The sequence below is a fragment of the Rhamphochromis longiceps genome, linkage group LG12, assembly GCF_057381845.1.
Source record: "Rhamphochromis longiceps isolate RC_006_pf linkage group LG12, R_longiceps_female_GT1.1, whole genome shotgun sequence".
NCBI lineage: Eukaryota > Metazoa > Chordata > Actinopteri > Cichliformes > Cichlidae > Rhamphochromis > Rhamphochromis longiceps.
In genome coordinates this window covers 1606801-1624592 of record NC_140568.1, presented here as the reverse complement: position 1 = coordinate 1624592, position 17792 = coordinate 1606801, and the positions used below count along the sequence as shown (strand labels likewise).

The window sequence follows — 17792 nt, the reverse complement described above, 5'->3', positions numbered from 1 at the left end:
GGTTAAAAAACAAAAGGTTTTTGAGTGGCTTAGTCAAAGTCCGTACTTAAATTTGGCTTGACGTTTAACGGGCCTTTCATACTCAAAAACCCTCCGGTGTGGCTGAATAGAAAGCACTAGAACAGTGATCCAGAAACTCCGCAGTGACTCGCTGACAGTTTTGTGTGTGATCTGTAGGTTTACAGCCTTATCGTCGGTACACATTTCGGAGATGGCGGAGGAGCCCACAGCTGGATTCAACAGGCCAAGGGCACCACACAAAAACCTAGAGACAGAGTCCTTCAGTTAGAAGTAAGTGCTTCAAGACTTCAAGGCTCATGTGGGCAACGACAGTGAGACCTGGAGGGGTGTAACTGGGAGGAATGGTCTGCCTTATCTGCACCCAAGCGGTGTTGTATTATCTGACTTCTGTGCAAACAGTTTGTCCATAACGAACACCATCTTCCATCATTACGGTGTCCATACGTGCACATGGCCCCAGGACATCCTAGGCTGCAGCTCAATGATCAATTTTGTAATCGCATCATCAGGTCTGAGGCCGTATGTTCTGGAGCAGTCATTCTCAAACTGTGGTACGCATACCACTGGTGGTACGTGAGCTCCCTCTAGTGGTATGAGGGACGTTTCCCCCAAAAAATTAAGATGAAATAAAATACCATGTTCTGATTTTCGAAAAATTTAGTCGTACAGCTCTGCTATCACTTCCAACATGAATTAAGACTAAACAGCAGTGGCTGTTTAGTCAGTAGGGTTACTGAGGTTGGGCTAGCTGGGCTAGCTGCTTCACTGAGTGAATGGGTTAAATGCAGAGAATAATTTCCCTACAGGGGATTAATAAAGTATACAAAAAAATGTGTTACATGGTGGTTAGCTACAGAGCTGCTGCCCCAGCATGTAACAGCATAGAGGATGGCAAAGATGGTCACAAAGATGATGTTTTAAACACTTCAGCTGCCTCAGAAAATAGACACGACTCCGGCCCGTCCTGTAAAGTGCAGTGGTGTTCTAAACCCCGTCCAGTTTATTATCTATGTGCACTCCAATGTATTTATAGTCCTCCACAATCTCCACATCAACTCCCTGGATTGTAACAGGGTTCAAGGTTTCCTGGTCTTCCTAAAGTCCACAGTCAATTCTTTAGTCTTTCTACTCGCACCACGTGACAAAGGAGTCAACCACAGCCCAGGACTCCATCTTATCAACCTCAGTGATGCATCCAGCCATCCCAGAGTCATCAGAAAACTTCTAAAGATGGCAGGTCTCTGTGCAGTCTCCAGAAGTTCTCTGAAGGATGCTTGACAGACCTGGCGCAACTGAACGTATAGTGACGGTGCTCTGGAAACACCAAGCAGAGGCCTCGGTCCACAAGATCTTCAACTTGCACCTCCGGAACAGCAACAACAGCGTTCTGAGAGAGACAGGGGACACTGAGTCCGAATGGACCATATTCAGCACCTCCATTGCTGAGGCTGCTGCACTGAGCTGCAGCTGCAAGGTGTCTGGTGCCTGTCATTATGGTAACTCCCGAGCTAGATGGTAGACACTGGAGGTGAAAGGAGCCACCAGGCTGAAGAAAGAGTCCTATCGGGCTTGGTTAACCTGTGGGGCTGGAGGCAGCCAGGAGGTACCGGCAGGCCAAGTGGAACGTGGCTCTGGCAGTGGCTGAAGAAAAAGCTCGGGGGTGGGAGGAGTTTGACGAGACTTTCAGACTGCCTCAAGGCAATTTTGGCAAATTGTCAGGTATCTCAGGAGGGGGAAGCAGTGCTTTATCAACACTGTGTTTGGTGCTTTTAACATATTGTCACACTGTGGAAGGAAAACTTTGAGGACCTCCCTAATCCCTCTGGCACGTCCTTCATAGAGGAAGCAGACTGCGGCAGTTAAACAACAACTTGGAGGCAGAGCCCCTGGGGTCGATGAGGTGTATCCTGAGTTCCTGAAGGCTCTGGGTGTTGAAGGGCTGTGCGGGTTGACACGCCTCTACAATATTACTTGGTAATCCAGAGGCAGTACCTCTAGATTGGCAAACCAGGGTGGTGGTTCCTATCATTAAACAGGGAGACTGGAGGGTGTTCTCCCACTATAGCACCTCAGCCTCCCAGGGTTCTTGAAAGGATAATCCATCAGTTTGTCAAACTTCAGATACAGGAGGAACAATGCGGTTTTCGTCCGGTCGTGGAACACCGGACCAGCTCTTTACCCTCGCGGGGATATTTGAGGGTGCATGGGGGTCTATCCAACCAGACGACGTATTTTGTGGACTTGGAGAAGGTATCAGACTGTACAAACGAAAAAGTAGTCAGTCTGACCTGTGTCCTGGAGAAAACTCCGACCTAGATGAATTCCCTAGCATGAGTAGTGGTCACATGTAAGCAAAAAAGTGTATTTGAATTGGCTCGGGACAAACCAATTGCTACCATCTCATATCACTTCTCCAGCTTATGATTCTTCTGTTCCCCCAAATTTATCAGCTGTATTAGCATCTACCCCAGTCCCCCACCAACCAAGGCGGACACACAGACACCCTAAAACAGCAGCTGCAGCTCTCCAGGCCCCAGGAAGCCGCCACAGACAGTCCCAGAGACCACCTTCATCCACCGGCAAGGCGACAGGGAGACAGAACCTTAGCCGACCACGTGTACTAATGGAATTGCTCAGTGGTCCAGATAAACATCATCCAGTTGGTATTTTGAGGAGGCAGATATTCTCTGCAAACTTATGTGATCTAGGAGGAGATTTTTGTACTTCTTCAGAATAGTTTTCTATTCTGAGAGAGAGACCGGTGCATGATCACTGATAGTTCCAGGATAAATCTGAGTGCCTATAATAGCCTCATCATGGAGCTGCTAACTAAAAAGTAGTAAAGTAAAAGTGTGAGTGGTGTACTGGATGACCCTGAGAGAGGTCAAGGTCAAATTTATTTGTATAGCACATTTCCAGACAAACAATGCTGCACAAAGTGCTTAATAATATAAAATGCCATTAAAAGAGACAATGTAAAACAATAATAACAATATCATACAATGATAGGACAATAAAATAATTAAAACAATAACTAAGAATATTAAAATAAGACCAGAATGCTTGGGTCATAGTGTGTTAAAAGCCAGGGCATACAAATGTGTCTTTACTAGTGATTTAAATTTGGTCAAGTGTTTGTGCAGATCTAATATTTATGGGGAGACTATTCCAAAGTCTGGGACCTGCCACAGAGAAGGCTCCATCACCACGAGATTGAGACTAGTCCGTGGCATGGAAAGCATTAATCTTGAGCTAGACATGATGGTTTTTCCTGGAGCATAAACAGAGAGGAGCTCAGACACGTAAAAACAAACAAGTGAAAGTTTAAATTGGATCCTGTAGGAGACAGGAAGCCAGTGTAGAGAAGCTAAAACTGGAGTTATATGCTCTCTCCGTTTGGTACCAGTTAGCAGGCGAGCAGCTGGATCTGAAGACGATGGATGGAGGCCTGGTCTAGACCAAAATACAATGAATTGCAATAGTCCAACCTGCAAGTAAGGAAAATGTGAATAACACATTGAAAGACGTTAGCCGGGAGGTCTGGCTTTACCTTGGCCAGCTGTCTTAACTGAAAGAAGCAGGACTGAACTGCTGCAGTCACCTGCTTATTCAATTTAAAAGAACCATCAAGGTAGACGCCGAGGTTTTTTACATGTGTTTTACAGTAGGAGGAAAAGGGGCCCAGAGAGCTATCAAAAATGACAACTTCAGTTTTATTTTCATTTAGCTTTAGAAATTTAATGAAATGAAATGCTGTACCGTGAGAAGATGGAGCCCAATGGCAACAAATAGAGGGCGAACAGGGCAGGGCCCAAAATAGAGCCTTGAGGTACACCGTATTTAAGAGGGGCTATTTTGGATTTATGGGGGCCCATATTGACATAAAAAGACCTTCCTGACAAGTGGAACCGAAACCACTTTAGGGCAGATCCCTTTAAATCTCTTAAAGCATGATGGGACACAGCCTGTAGCAAGGGACGTATTAATTAATCTCAGGATAAAAGGCCCGACAGTATTAAAAGTGCTTTTAAGCAAGCTTGGGGGGAGACAGTCAGAGGGGCAGTGTGATGATCTTAGGTTACTAACTACCGCAGTCAAGTCATTAAGGGAGACGGGATCAAAGACAGCTGAGCACACAGGAGAAAGACTCGGATCTGAGGCAGCAGACGACGAGACAACAGCCCTGATGGATAGAACCTTGTTGTTAAAAAATGCTAAAAAATCATCACAAATACTTGGTGAAGAAATGACTCCAGCATTATCACGTGAACTAAGAAAACGATTAAGGACATTAGAAAGTACCTGAGGCCTGTGACTGTTTACTGACACCAAGTTTGAGACAAACTGTGTCTTTGCAGTTTTTACAGCTTCTTGGTGAGCAGAAAGACGAGAAAATCTATAGAGAAACGTGCAATCTGTCCTTTTTCCATCTTTCGGCACGTCTATAGTCACGTCTAAGGGAGCGCGTATGTTCATTCAACCACGGCTCTGATAATTGCTTAGTGCACACAGTCCTAAACGGAGCAATCGAGTCCAAAATATCAGTGCAGGTAGAATGAAGAATGTCCGAAAGGTCCTCAACACTTTTACAGGTGGAGTTCATTATTCCAGAGTCCCTAAAGGCAGCAGAAAAAGCGGCGCTGTTAGAGCATTAAGCGCTCGCTTTTTGTGCGCTGGGGCGCACGGCTTATCTACCGAGCAGCGCAGCGTTAGAGTGAACAACACAGGAAGACGATCAGAGATGCACAACTCAGATATTTCCGTGATGCACACATCCAGCCCGCGGGAAAGCACCAAGTCCAGTGTGTGACCTTTTTCTTGCCTCTGAGAGGGATGTGAACGCCACATCGCAAAGACCAAAATCACATGTGTGTTGTTTGAGTGTAGACTGTCAGTTCCTCTGACTCTTGCTGTCAGAGTGAAGGTGAAAGTGAAGAGAAGAAGGTATGAAAAAAGGAGGGGTCATCAACATTTGGCCCACATATACTAACAATAAACAGATCCATATTTTCAATACATATATAAATATTAATACTTGCCTTCTGTGTGTGTGTGTGTGTGTGTGTGTGTGTGTGTGTGTGTGTGTGTGTGTGTGTGTGTGTGTGTGTGTGTGTGTGTCACACAGAGCCTGAAAGTCCTTATGAAGACTTTACTGACTAACGTATCAGGACCTTTGGTCATGTAAAGTGTTTCTGTTGTTCACAGGACAGCCTCTTAACTGCATCCACACTTGAGGACCTCACCTGTGGGGACAGGTCCTCTGAGCTGAGCAAGATTCTGCTGGTACCTGAGAAGCAGCGACCCGTGATCCAGGCGTATCGCAATTCTGTGTGTAGCGAAGGGGCGGAGCAAAAGTCAGCACGCTTCAGGCAGCTGAGCCTGGAGCTGAGAAAGCAGATCAACACGCAGAGTGTCACCGAAAAGGTAACATGGAGGACATTGTCCATCAGGCCATTTTTAAACATTGGTATAGTTACAGTTATCATTGAGAAATAATATTGTTAACTATATGCATGTTTTTCATTTCCAAGACCTACTCTACTTACTGTTTTGAGACCTCCAGCCCTGGAGTTTAGGGATAGGAATTGATAGGAATTTAGCGCTTCCGAATCCATTATCGATATCACTTATCGATTTGATTCCTTATTGATTCTCATTGGCTCCGTTTTCAGAGTACAATGATTGCTAAGCAGTAATAAAGAAATTACATTGATGCAAATTAATTGCATGAGAGTCTTTCTGCTTTAGAAACATGAACAGGTAGAACGGGAGTTTGCAGCCTAACTGCTCATCAGCTTGTTACCTGTTGAAGTTCAGGGTCTGGCTGCTGGGGTCGGCATTCACTTAGCTTTCACTCTGGGCTCTTGGCTAGCTTAGCATTAGCATGCTGTCTGTGCAGAAGCTTGCAAAGAACCAAAGTTGTGTTAGCAACATAATGCGGTTGTTTATGTCCTGGATGCAGTTTTCCACTTTACCATCATGCTGTCGTCCTTTGGTGCAATAAAACTATATTTCTATATGCACTCTGTAGACTGCGCCTCTGTTTTCCTCGTCTGACACACGAACTGATATTAGCTGATTGTAGAAGGAGTGCACGAACTGATAAGGGGAATCATTGATAAGGCAGACTAACAATTCCAAGGAACTGGACTTCTAGGGACCGGTTTCCTACAAGAATTTGCTCTCGACTCCCATCCCTACCTGTGGTAGTCTAATAGTTGGTGCCCGAGCACTGAAATTGCAAGAGCCCTATTGTATCCTATTGTATCTGATCCATTTATTGCGAAACCCCTATTCTGTCTGCTTCATTCAGTTTTAGGTCTTCAGCACAAAGTGCAGAGGCGTTATTGTGTCTGCTCCGTGGATTATTATTATTTTATGGAATGAATCAACGTTCTAAAGTCATGACCGTGTGTGCACATGCTTCAGTAACAGAGAAAATGTTCATATTTTACAGGTTTCACGTACTGAGACTACAGGATGCTTTTTTTGAACTTTTTGAACTATATTTGCTCAGTTTCACATACATCATCCATCTGGACCAAACCTGTCATATGGGTCCATCCCTGAACCCAGTACTATGTTAGCTTTTAACAATAGTCACAGCACCACATAGTGGTGACAGAAACTGGTTTCTCAATTGTCAAGTCTGTCAAAAACTGGGCATGCTTGAGTCCAAACTGTCAGACGTCTAATATTGGTCACTATTGTGGCGCCACCTAGTGGCAACAGAAAATATGCAGTAGATTATAATCATCATCATCCCATCCATCCATCCATCCATCTGTCCATTTTCTTCCGCTTATCCGAGGCAGGGTCGCGGGGGCAGCAGCCCAAGCAGAGAAGCCCAGACCTCCCTCTCCCCAGCCACCTCCTCCAGCTTATCTGGGGGAACACCAAGGCGTTCCCAGGCCAGCCGAGAGATATAATCTCTCCAGCGTGTCCTGGGTCTGCCCCGGGGCCTCCTCCCGGTGGAACACCTCGCTCAGGAGGCGCCCAGGGGGCGTCCTTGTCAGATGCCCGAACCACCTCAGCTGGCTCCTTTCGATGCAGAGGAGCTGCTCTACTCTGAGCCCCTCCCGGATGGCCGAACTGGATGCGTGCCTCATCTGATTCCCACTGCTTCACACTCGGCTGCAAACCATTCCACTGCGAGCTGGAGGCCATCACTCAATGAAGCCAACAGAACCACATCATCCGTGAAAAGCAGAGATGAGATTCTGAGACCAATCAAGTGAAGCCTTCCACCACTTGGCTGCACCTAGAAATTCTGTCCACAAAAATTATGAACAGAATCGGTGACAAAGGGCAGCCCTGGCGGAGCCCATCACCCACTAGGAACAAGTCCGACTTATTGTCCGACTTATGTTGGACCAAGCTCTCGCAACGGTTGTATAAGGATCGAATGGCCCGTAGCAATGGGCCAGACTCCCCATATTCTCAGAGCACCTCCAACAGGACAGTCTGAGGGACACGGTCGAATGCCTTCTCCAAGTCCATGAAACACATGTAGACTGGTTGGGCAAACTCCCATGCACCCTCAAGTATCCTTGAGAGGGTAAAGAGCTGGTCCAGTGTTCCACGACCAGGACGAAAACCGCATTGTTCCTCCTGTATCCGAGGTTCGACTAACGGACAGACTCTCCTTTCCAGCACCCTGGCATAGACTTTCCCAGGGAGGCTGAGGAGTGTGATTCCCCAGTAGTGGGAACACACCGTTCGATCCCCTTCTTTGAAGATGGAAACCACAACCACCACCAGGTCTGCCGATCCAGAGCTACCACCCCTGATCTCCATGGAACATTGTAGAGGCGTGTCGACCAAGACAGCCCTACTATAACTAACAGTACTTTGTAATTTGATCTGTATCTTCTAGGTTATACACTACAGGTAAAAAGTTTGGACACACCTACTCATTTAATGCTTTTTCTTTATTTTTACTACCCTTCCTACATTGTAGATGCAAACTGAAGACATCAAATAGGGAGGGGCCAGCCACCCTTCGGAGGAAGCTTATTTCTGCCGCTTGTATCCGCGATCTCATTCTTTCAGTCACTACCCACAGCTCGTGACCATAGGTGAGGGTAGGGACGTAGATCGACTGGTAAATTGAGAGCTTCGCTTTTACACTCAGCTCCCTCTTCACCACGACGGACCGGTGCTGTCACTGCAGCCGCTGCACCAATCCGTCTGTCGATCTCCCGCTCCCCCTCCGCGAATCGCTACCTTATCGTGGTGGAGGGGTTTGTGTGTCCCAGGGATCCCAGGAGCTATGTTGTCTGGGGGCTTTTGCCCCCTGGTAGGGTCTCCCATGGATGAGGGACCAGACAAAGAGTAATTCAGAAGACCCCTATGAAAAGACCATCGAGGGAACAGTTCACCCTGCCCGGAATAGGGTTACCGGGGCACAGCCCTGGAGCCAGGCCCGGAGAGGGTGCCCGAGGGCAAGCGTCTGGTGGGCTGTGCCCGAAAAAGGGACATAGGCCCATCTTCCTGCAGACCCACCACCTGCAGGAGGCACCGAAGGGGTCGGGTGCAATGTGAGTCAGGCGGACCGATTCCCGGCTACCAATACTGGCAATTGGGTAATCATCATCCCATGTAGGTGAAATTTTAGTTGGTGCTTCAACACGATATAGATCAGCAAGACATGCAATAGTGAGTATTCTCCATTGCACCTAAAAGTGCAAGCACCTCATTGTATCCGGCCGGTTTAATATTAGTCAGGGAAATGTTTGACCTTTGTGAGGACCTAAACATGTCCGCTATGGGGAAAAATAGTAACATAACAGGAAGTCCAACATTTTGATTTTAGTCATTTTATCATTAGGACCTGATAGAGTCAGCCAATCAAGTACCCAAAAGCAAAGGAAGTAACTGTATGGCAGGAACTGGAGACAACCTAAACCACATTCTGCACTCACTACGTCTAAAGATTTTAGAAACCAGTACTGTGATCACCCAAAGGGGGATTTGGCTAGAACCTGGGAGGAGCAGTGCAGAGCTCTTAAATGGATGTAACGTCTGAAGATAATTAAAGTCTCCGATCGTATATAACTGGTTCCACATATAAGTGTGCATGTGTGACCCCCATAACTAGCACCTTTGCTCATGTATCTTGGGCTGGCCTCTGCCTCCTCCTTTTAATTGATGTGTTTTAAGGTTTTATTCTGATACCTGTGATTTCATGTAATCTGAATAAAAACCTGCTGAAAGTGTATTTTTTTATACAAATTATATATTTATATATATTCAATATTAAGGTACTAAGCTCAATGCCATATTTAAATGCCATACGTATAAAATAATAGATGTCTGTTAATTAATTTCTATTTTATCATGTGTGACAAGTATTTTGGGCTTCAGTCTCAGTTTATGCAAATTGGAATTATTTCAATCAAATGGAGGATGCTTTAATTAATTTTGCTTTATCCTGAGGCTAGGGAGAATTAAACCTTATTTAAATATTTACATTTTGGATGATTAAATCTCTATAACTTGCTATTGTGGATTGGTAGTACTACTTGTATTTAGACTGTGATCTGAACGGCACGTTTAACTGGCAGATATAAGTTTTTTGTTAGTCATACTAAGCGTGGGTGTGGACTCTTCCATCTGTACGGTTTGATTTGATTTTTGTCTGGATCCTTTTCTTTAGTTTGTAATTCTCTGGGAACCATGAAGACCCAAGCTGCTGCTACAAGTTTTTTTCACTGTCCAGGAGTGTGAATGTGGACTAGCAGCTCTGTCATTGAGGTCAGCGTGAGGTTGTGTGGGTCCAGTTTGCAGAAAGACCAGTTGATGCCTGAATGTGAGTCAAAGAGGCACACGACTACAGAACAGACTTTGTTACTTACACAAAGAGTTTCTGAAAGTCGGCCTTGCGAAAGACAGTTGTAACAGTACTGTGTGGTTCTCTGCCCCGAGACACCCACAGTGCTGTCAGATGGTAAGCATGTCTATTATAGTCTACGCTTCATAATTGTCTAGCAGCCTTTGGACATGCATTTGAAATGCAATAAGTCTCCTAATCAGCTAGAAATATTAACAAATTTACCATCTAGTCAAAGGAAAGAAAAAGCAACTAAAAGCTATTAAACAATGACGATGTTCAAAAATTTAAATAAACATGCATTGAAGTCAAAGTTAGTGTTGAATCATTCCTTAATTTGTAGAAGCACGAAGACTTTACATTTGTCTTTGGTTGAATATAAACTAGGGCTGAACGATATATCGCATTTGCGATAATATCGCGACATGATCAAGTGCAATTTTCTAACCGCAAAGGCTGCGATTATACTCTGGACATGTCCAAATTCATGGGCTGCATCCTCCTGAGGCCGCATTTGTAGACCGATTACGTCACAGCGACGCGCCGAAGGCTGTCCAAATTCGTAGACTCCTCCGAATGTAGCCGACAAATGCGTCCTCCTTTTCCCCGAATTTGAAGGATGGGTCGGGTGTGTCCTTCGTGGCCTACCATATCCCAGAAGTCATAGCGCGGCCCAGCCAAACTCCAGTTTCCAGCAATGGCGGCCGCTACTAAGTTTTAAAATTACTCATACTAATCTTTCTGGGTCACAAAATAAACTTTTAAAATATTTTCAGGCGAGAAAGTAGCTGTGTAAACATCAAATATCTGCTCGGTTTATCAAGATATCCCATATTTGCAAAAGTGCTTCGACGTTTTCAGAGGCGTCTGCTACCCACCAGCTCGACAGCTAGCCGGGAGCTCGAGGGTTACTGATGCGGCCGAGAACGGCACAACTCCCGGCACATCATTTTCAGATCACCGCGGAGTTTCGCTGCTCGGGTTAAACGTAATATATAAGTCACTTAGACAACCTAAAAATGTTATTGTTGGGCTTTTTTCAGTGTTTTGTTTGTTCGTGAGTAAATCGGTTTGGCTGAGATTAAAGTTATTAGATTAGATAAAATAAAACTTTATTAATCCCCCGGGTGGGTTCCTCCTTGGTTTTCACACAGCTGACTAAACGTCAAACAGAAAACTTATTAAACAGAAGTATGAGACAGTCGAGAATTTACACTAGTGTCTGGTTATATTTTAGATAGCAAGGAGCAGACGGCCGAGTTTATTAAACTCCACCGAGACAGCGGTGACGCTAATCAGAACTAGACCGTCCAATTTCACGCCTTTAAATTTTAAAGGCGTGTTTGTGTGTGTGTTTATACAATTGCTATTATGTTTGCACTTTATGTGTAATGTTACTGACTGCAAAGATCAGTAAGATGTGTGTATTTTTTATTTATTAGTTTTATTTATTTAATATTATTTTTTAATTGAATGACTGTCTAGTAGTTCACAGATGTCGAAAAACTGAGTGTGGTAAAGCCACTGATTTTTTTATGTATATTTCTGCAATCTGCACATTGTACTGACTTTCATTTTAATGTTTACACCAGGGTTCCTTGTCAGCACTTTATGCTCAGATGTTTGTAAGCTAAAAATAAACTATTGTGTATGTTCAAATATACTGTTGTGATTGAAGAAGTTAAATAAAAATGTCAGTCATCAATTCATGCATCACCTCATGTCATCATAACAGAGGTCTGTCTTCCAGGAAAGAACAGTTTAAAATTAATGTAATATAGTATTGGCCATACTATATGATGTATTGCTTGTCTTTGTTTAATAATACAGAAGACAAAGACCTTAAAAAATAATCGCATATCGCATCGCAATCGCAATATTGGGGCAAAAAATCGCAATTAGATTATTTTCCATAATCGTTCAGCCCTAATATAAACCTGCTGTAATGATCGTTGTTGAGTCATTTTTGTTATCTGCTTGTGCTACTTTTTGAAGGAACAATCAGATTGGTTATTATTGCCAACATTTTGGGCTGCTTCTTCTTCCAACTGTTGTTTCAGTTGGTCAGTTTCTCTGTTTAACTACTAAAAGCTTCTGGACCTGGTTCAGTGTAGTTTCTTCATCTTCTCTCTATGGTTGAGGTGAGTTCATTAATCATTTGACAGATTGTTATCATTGTCACCAGAAGATCTCTCGTTATCCATATGAGCAACAGGCAACTTAAACAGGCTCGTTATAAGGAAAAAAATTAACCCAGAATAATGCAGCTCACGTGACCCCAAGTGTTCGCAAACCCACTGGTTAATACCAGGAGGTCCATGCCTTATCTTACCCATCCGGCATTGAAGACAGCGGGGAGACTGCGCACAATGCTTTTAGTGAGAGGTAATCGAGAATATATGCTGACTGCACCTGTACTGCTAAATAGTGAAGTCAGTGGTCACCCTTCCCTTTTGTTTGACTCTTTGGCCTTGAGACATCCATCCACATGTGTGTGGAATATCTGGATGCCTGTGTGCAAGCCCACATCCATGTCTACAGTCAAAGTCGTCCCCTTCCTGGCCTCATTATGTCAAGATTGGTAATCTTGGTAACAGGTAATCTGCCACTATATTACACTTGCTGATGGTGAACCTAAAAGGCTGACGTGAGAGTTACCATTGTAACAGGCAGCTGTTGTAATTCTGTTCGAATTGATCCAAGTGGCTGCTTGGTGGTCAGTTTCCAGATCAAATTCCTATCTACACAAATAATATTGGAGTTTCTCCAGTGCCCACTTAATGGCCAAGGCTTCGTTCTTCACAGTGGAATACATTGTGTCATGTGGGTTCCGGCCAAGATATAGGACTGGATGTTCTTTTCCATGGTCTCCTCGGGCCAGGACTGCTCTAGAGTGATCTGTGGAAGCATCAACAATCTTCAGCTTAAGTCAGGACTCCTGCAGAGAGGTCTGAATCTGAATCAGAATACTTTATTGATCCCTGGGGGAAATTATTTTTTGTTACAGTGCTCCATTTTAAACCAACATTAAGACAAGACAGACAATACGCTAACTAAGAATAGTACAATATATACATATATATACATACATACATACATAAGTCACTCATAAATAAATAGTTGGAAAAGAAACATGTGTAGCTGTAGCAGCAAACAGTGTGTTAAGTGGATGCGTTGTACAGGGAGATGGCCACAGGCAGGAATGATTTCCTGTGTCGTTCAGTGGTGCTTTTCGGTAATCTCAGTCTCTCACTGAACGAGCTCCTGTGACTGACCAGCATGTCATGGAGTGGGTGGGAGGTGTTATCCAACATTGTCTTTATCTTGGACAGCATCCGCCTCTCCGACACCACCTTGAGGGAGTCCAGCTCCATCCCCACAACATTGCTGGCCTTACGGATCAGTTTATTAAGTCTGTTGGCATCTGCGACCCTCAGCCTGCTCCCCCAGCATGCAACAGCATAGAGGATCGCACTGGCCACCACAGACTCATAGAAAATCCTCAGCATTTTCTGGCAGATGTTGAAGGACCTCAGTCGCCTCAAAAAATAGAGACGACTCTGGCCCTTCCTGTAAAGTGCTGTGGTGTTTTTAGCCCAGTCCAGTTTATTGTCAATGTGTACTCCAAGGTATTTATAGTCCTCCACAATGTCAACACTGACCCCCTGGATTGAAACAGGGGTCAAGTGTTTCCTGGTCTTCCTGAAGTCCACGATCAGTTCCTTGGTCTTTGCCACGTTGAGCTGCAGATGATTCTGCTCACACCACGTGACAAAGGAGTCGACCACAGCCCGGTACTCTGTCTCATCATCCCTGCTGATGCATCCAACCACCGCAGAGTCATCAGAAAACTTCTGAAGATGGCAGGTCTCTGTGCAGTGGCTGAAGTCTGTGGTGTAGAGGGTGAAGAGGAAGGGGGAGAGGACAGTCCCCTGTGGTGCCCCTGTGTTGCTGATCACCTTGTCAGACACACACTGTGGGAGACGTACATATTGTGGTCTTCCTGTCAGGTAATCAACAATCCAGGACACCAGAGAAGCATCCACCTGCATCGCTGCTAACTTATCACCCAGGAGGGTCGGCCTGATGGTGTTGAAAGCACTGGAAAAGTCAAAAAACATGACCCTCACAGTGCTCGCCGGCTGGTCCAGATGGGTGTAGACACGATTGAGCAGGTAGATGATGGCGTCCTCTGTTCCGAGACGAGGCTGATAAGCGAACTGAAGGGGATCCAGGTGTGGTCTTACTATGGGTCGCAGCTGGTCCAGGATGAGCCTTTCCAGGGTCTTCATGATGTGGGAGGTCAGTGCCACGGGCCTGTAATCCTGGGGGCCACTGGGACGTGGCGTCTTTGGTACAGGGACGAGGCATGATGTCTTCCACATCACCGGGACCCTCTGCAGACTCAGACTCAGCATAAACAGTTTATGAAAGACTCCACACAGCTGGGGGGCACAGGTCTTGAGGACAAGGGGACTCACTCCGTCTGGTCCAGCAGACTTGCCTGAGTGAAGTCTCCTCATTTGCATCTCAACCTGGTATTGAGTGAAGGTGATGGGTGGGGGAGGGGTGTCAGGAATCTCACAGGAGGCAACATGTGAAGAGAGAGGCTGGCACAGTGGTGTGGCTCTGGATTCCAGGCTGACTGCAGGTGAGGTTGTGGGGGTGGGAGCAGACACTGTGGTGTCGAATCTATTGAAAAACAGATTCAACTCGTCGGCTCTATTCTCACCTCCCTCAGCTCCCCTGCTGTTGGTTGGCCTGAATCCAGTGATGGTCTTCATGCCCCTCCACACCTCTCTCATGCTGTTCTGCTGGAGTTTCCACTCCAGCTTCCTCCTGTAATTGTCCTTAGCCTCCCTGATCTTGTCCTTTAGTAACACCTGGATCTTCCTCACCTCCTCTTTGTTGCCCCCTCTGAAAGCCCTCTTCTTGTTGTTGAGGAGGGCTTTGATGTCCTTAGTCACCCACGGCTTGTTATTTGGGTAACAAATGTCTGTTAACACATAGTGAGTGAAAAAGGTGACTGAAAAGGAAAAACTCAGTTTGAAGCCTAATCTTGAAAGTAGAGATAGTGTCTGTCTCCTGAATCCAAACTGGAAGCTGGTTCCACAGAAGAGGGGCCTGAAAACTGAAGGCTCTGCCTCCCATTCTACTTTTAAATACTCTAGGAACAACAAGTAGGCCTGCAGAGCGAGAGCGAAGTGCTCTAATAGGGTGATATGGTACTACAAGGTCATTAAGATAAGATGGGGCCTGATTATTTAAGACCTTGTATGTGAGGAGCAGGATTTTGAATTCTGGATTTAACAGGAAGCCAAAACAGGAGAAATCTGCTCTCTCTTTCTAGTCCCTGTCAGGACTCTTGCTGCAGCATTTTGGATTAGCTGAAGGCTTTTCAGGGAGTTTTTAGGACTTCCTGATAATAATGAATTACAGTCGTCCAGCCTGGAAGTAATAAATGCATGAACTAGTTTTTCAGCGTCACTCTGAGACAGGATATTTCTAACTTTAGAGATGTTGCACAAATGGAAGAACGCAGTCTTACATATTTGTTTAATATGTGCGTTGAAGGACATGTCCTGGTCAAAATGACTCCAAGGTTCCTCACAGCGTTACTGGAGGCCAAGGTAATGCCATCCAGAGGAAGAATCTGGTTAGATATTATATTTCTAAGATTTATAGTAACTTCAGTTTCGTGTAAATTTGAGAAAATTAGAGGTCATCCTGGTCTTTATGTCTTCTAGATTAACTAATTGGTGTGTGTTAATTGACTTTGTGGATAGATAAATTTGGGTATCATCTGCACAGCAGTGAAATGTGTGCTATGCCTTCTAATGATACTGCCAAGGGGAAGCATCTATACATTTTTGGAGTACACATAGATAATAAACACCAATGCACTCTACAGGAAGGGCAAGCGTCGTCTTTATTTTCTTAGGCAGCTGAGGTCTTTTAAACATCTGTTGGAAAATGCTCAGGATTTTCTATGAGTCTATTGTGGCCATGCTATCCTTCGTGAGGTTGCATGATGGAGCTTCAGGTTGAGGGTCGCAGATGCCAACGGACTCAAACTGGTCCGCAAGGCCAGTAATGTTGTGGGGATGGAGCTGGACTGCCTTAAGGTGGCGTGGGAGAGGCAAATGTTGTCCAAGATAAGGACAATGCTGGAAAATACCTCCCACCTACTCAATGACGTGCTGGCCAGTCGCAGGAGCACGCTCAGTAAGAGGCTGGGATTACCCAAATGCAGATTTAACAACACAGGAAATCATTCCTGCCTGCAGTAGCACTGCATTGGTACAAGATGATAACAGTGGAGAATTATACCCTTTAGTTAGTTACAGCACTTTCAGAAAGACGTCTACTGTGAGAATATCTGTTCTCAATGTTGTGTAATCTCTTATTGTAAATTTATTAAGAAGTGATCAGAGAAAAAAAGGACATTAGGGAATGTTGTTAAATATTCAGTTTCTATGTCAGAACAAGATCTCTATTGTGATTAAAGTGGTGGGTGGGTTCTTTTACATTTTCAGAGAAGCCAATAGAATCTAAGAACATATTAAATGCCATGTTGAAGCTGTCATTACATTGGAGATTATGTATCGGAATTTCAGGAGCGGGACCACGCCTCCAAACATGCTCCTTCCGGTTGTCATCTATATAGGTTCCCCCCAGTTCTGCAAACTGTTCATTCTCGTTTACGTGCAAACAGGGTCCATTCTCGGCAAATACCTTTAAACACAGCTCATCTCTCAGGAGTAACGTAGTTTTACAATCACCATCTCGACCGTCAGCGCGTCAGACGGCACCAGGTTGCCAGGTACCTTTCTCCTTCATTCGCAAAAGCAGCAGCAAGCTTTTCGACCATCGGGTTGCCAGTTTGCATAGTTAAGGAAAAAAATAAAAGGGCACAGAGTTGCCAGTACTCCTTCCCTCCATAGCAAATGCAGCATACTTCGGCACTGAGTTGCCAGGTTCCCAGCCTCTTCCATCCTTGGCTAAACTCCGTAGCAAACGTCGGCACCGGCCAGGTTCCTTGATCCCTCATTCCTGAAAGCAGCAGCAGCTTCGGCAGTTGGCAGTTGTCTGCATAGACAAATAAATAAAAAGGCACCGGGATGCCAGGTTTTCCTTCATCCCCCATTTGCATGCAGCATCTAGCGTCCCTACTACCGAACTGCCAGTTTCTCCACTTCTATCATTGCAAGCAGCAGCAAACCCTTCTAGCACAGTGGTGTCAGGGTCTTGCTATATCTGCCATGTGCAAACCGCAGTGACAAGCTTCTTACCCCTGAGTTGCCAGTTCCTGTCCATCCATCAGGGCTAAAGCAGCAGAGAATCCTTCTAGGTGGTTCCTTCTATATCCATCATTCGTAATCGCAGCAGCAATCTTCTTCCACCACGTTGCTAGTTTCTCAGCATCCGTTATTCCAAAGCAGCAGTAAAACCCCTCTGGCACTAAGATGACAGGTTCTCTCTTTATCCCTCATTCGCAAATGCAACAGCATGCCTCCGGCACCGAGATACCAGTTTCGCTGCCATCTTTCCTGCCTTTGCAAAACAAAGGTGAACCTTTGTGGCACCGAGATGGCAGGTTCTGTCCTCTATCGCTCCTTCTAAGACATCCAAACTGCGTCATGCGCATAATTCTTCATAGCGTGCCTTCACTTCTCATGTGCTTTCACCAGCATCATCAGGCATCCACCCTCGACACAATCATTTGAGACCGCTCTCTAAGTCGACTCACGGTTCTGACTGCGTCTGAACGACTTATCATCTCCCATGAAGTCCAGTGGACTCGCACTCTGCTCTCGGACGATTTTGACGTTATTATAGCAGAGATTATTTTCCTCTAATCAGTCTTTCAATTCATCAACTCTCCCCAAGCTGGTGCTGTCACTTCTGTTAATTCAGAAATCAGCTGAGGCGTTATTGC

The 17792-nt window shown here is 45.1% G+C and overlaps 1 protein-coding gene across 1 annotated transcript in view; it reads left to right on the top strand.

Annotated features, from left to right (window-relative positions):
- The window catches only part of abca2 (ATP-binding cassette, sub-family A (ABC1), member 2), a 106721-nt gene that overhangs the window by 24689 nt on the left and 64240 nt on the right, over window positions 1-17792 (top strand). The window contains exons 6-7 of the mRNA XM_085424301.1: window positions 178-291; window positions 5227-5445. Coding sequence (XP_085280427.1) covers window positions 178-291; window positions 5227-5445 — 333 coding nt within the window. The remainder of the gene's footprint in view (window positions 1-177; window positions 292-5226; window positions 5446-17792) is intronic.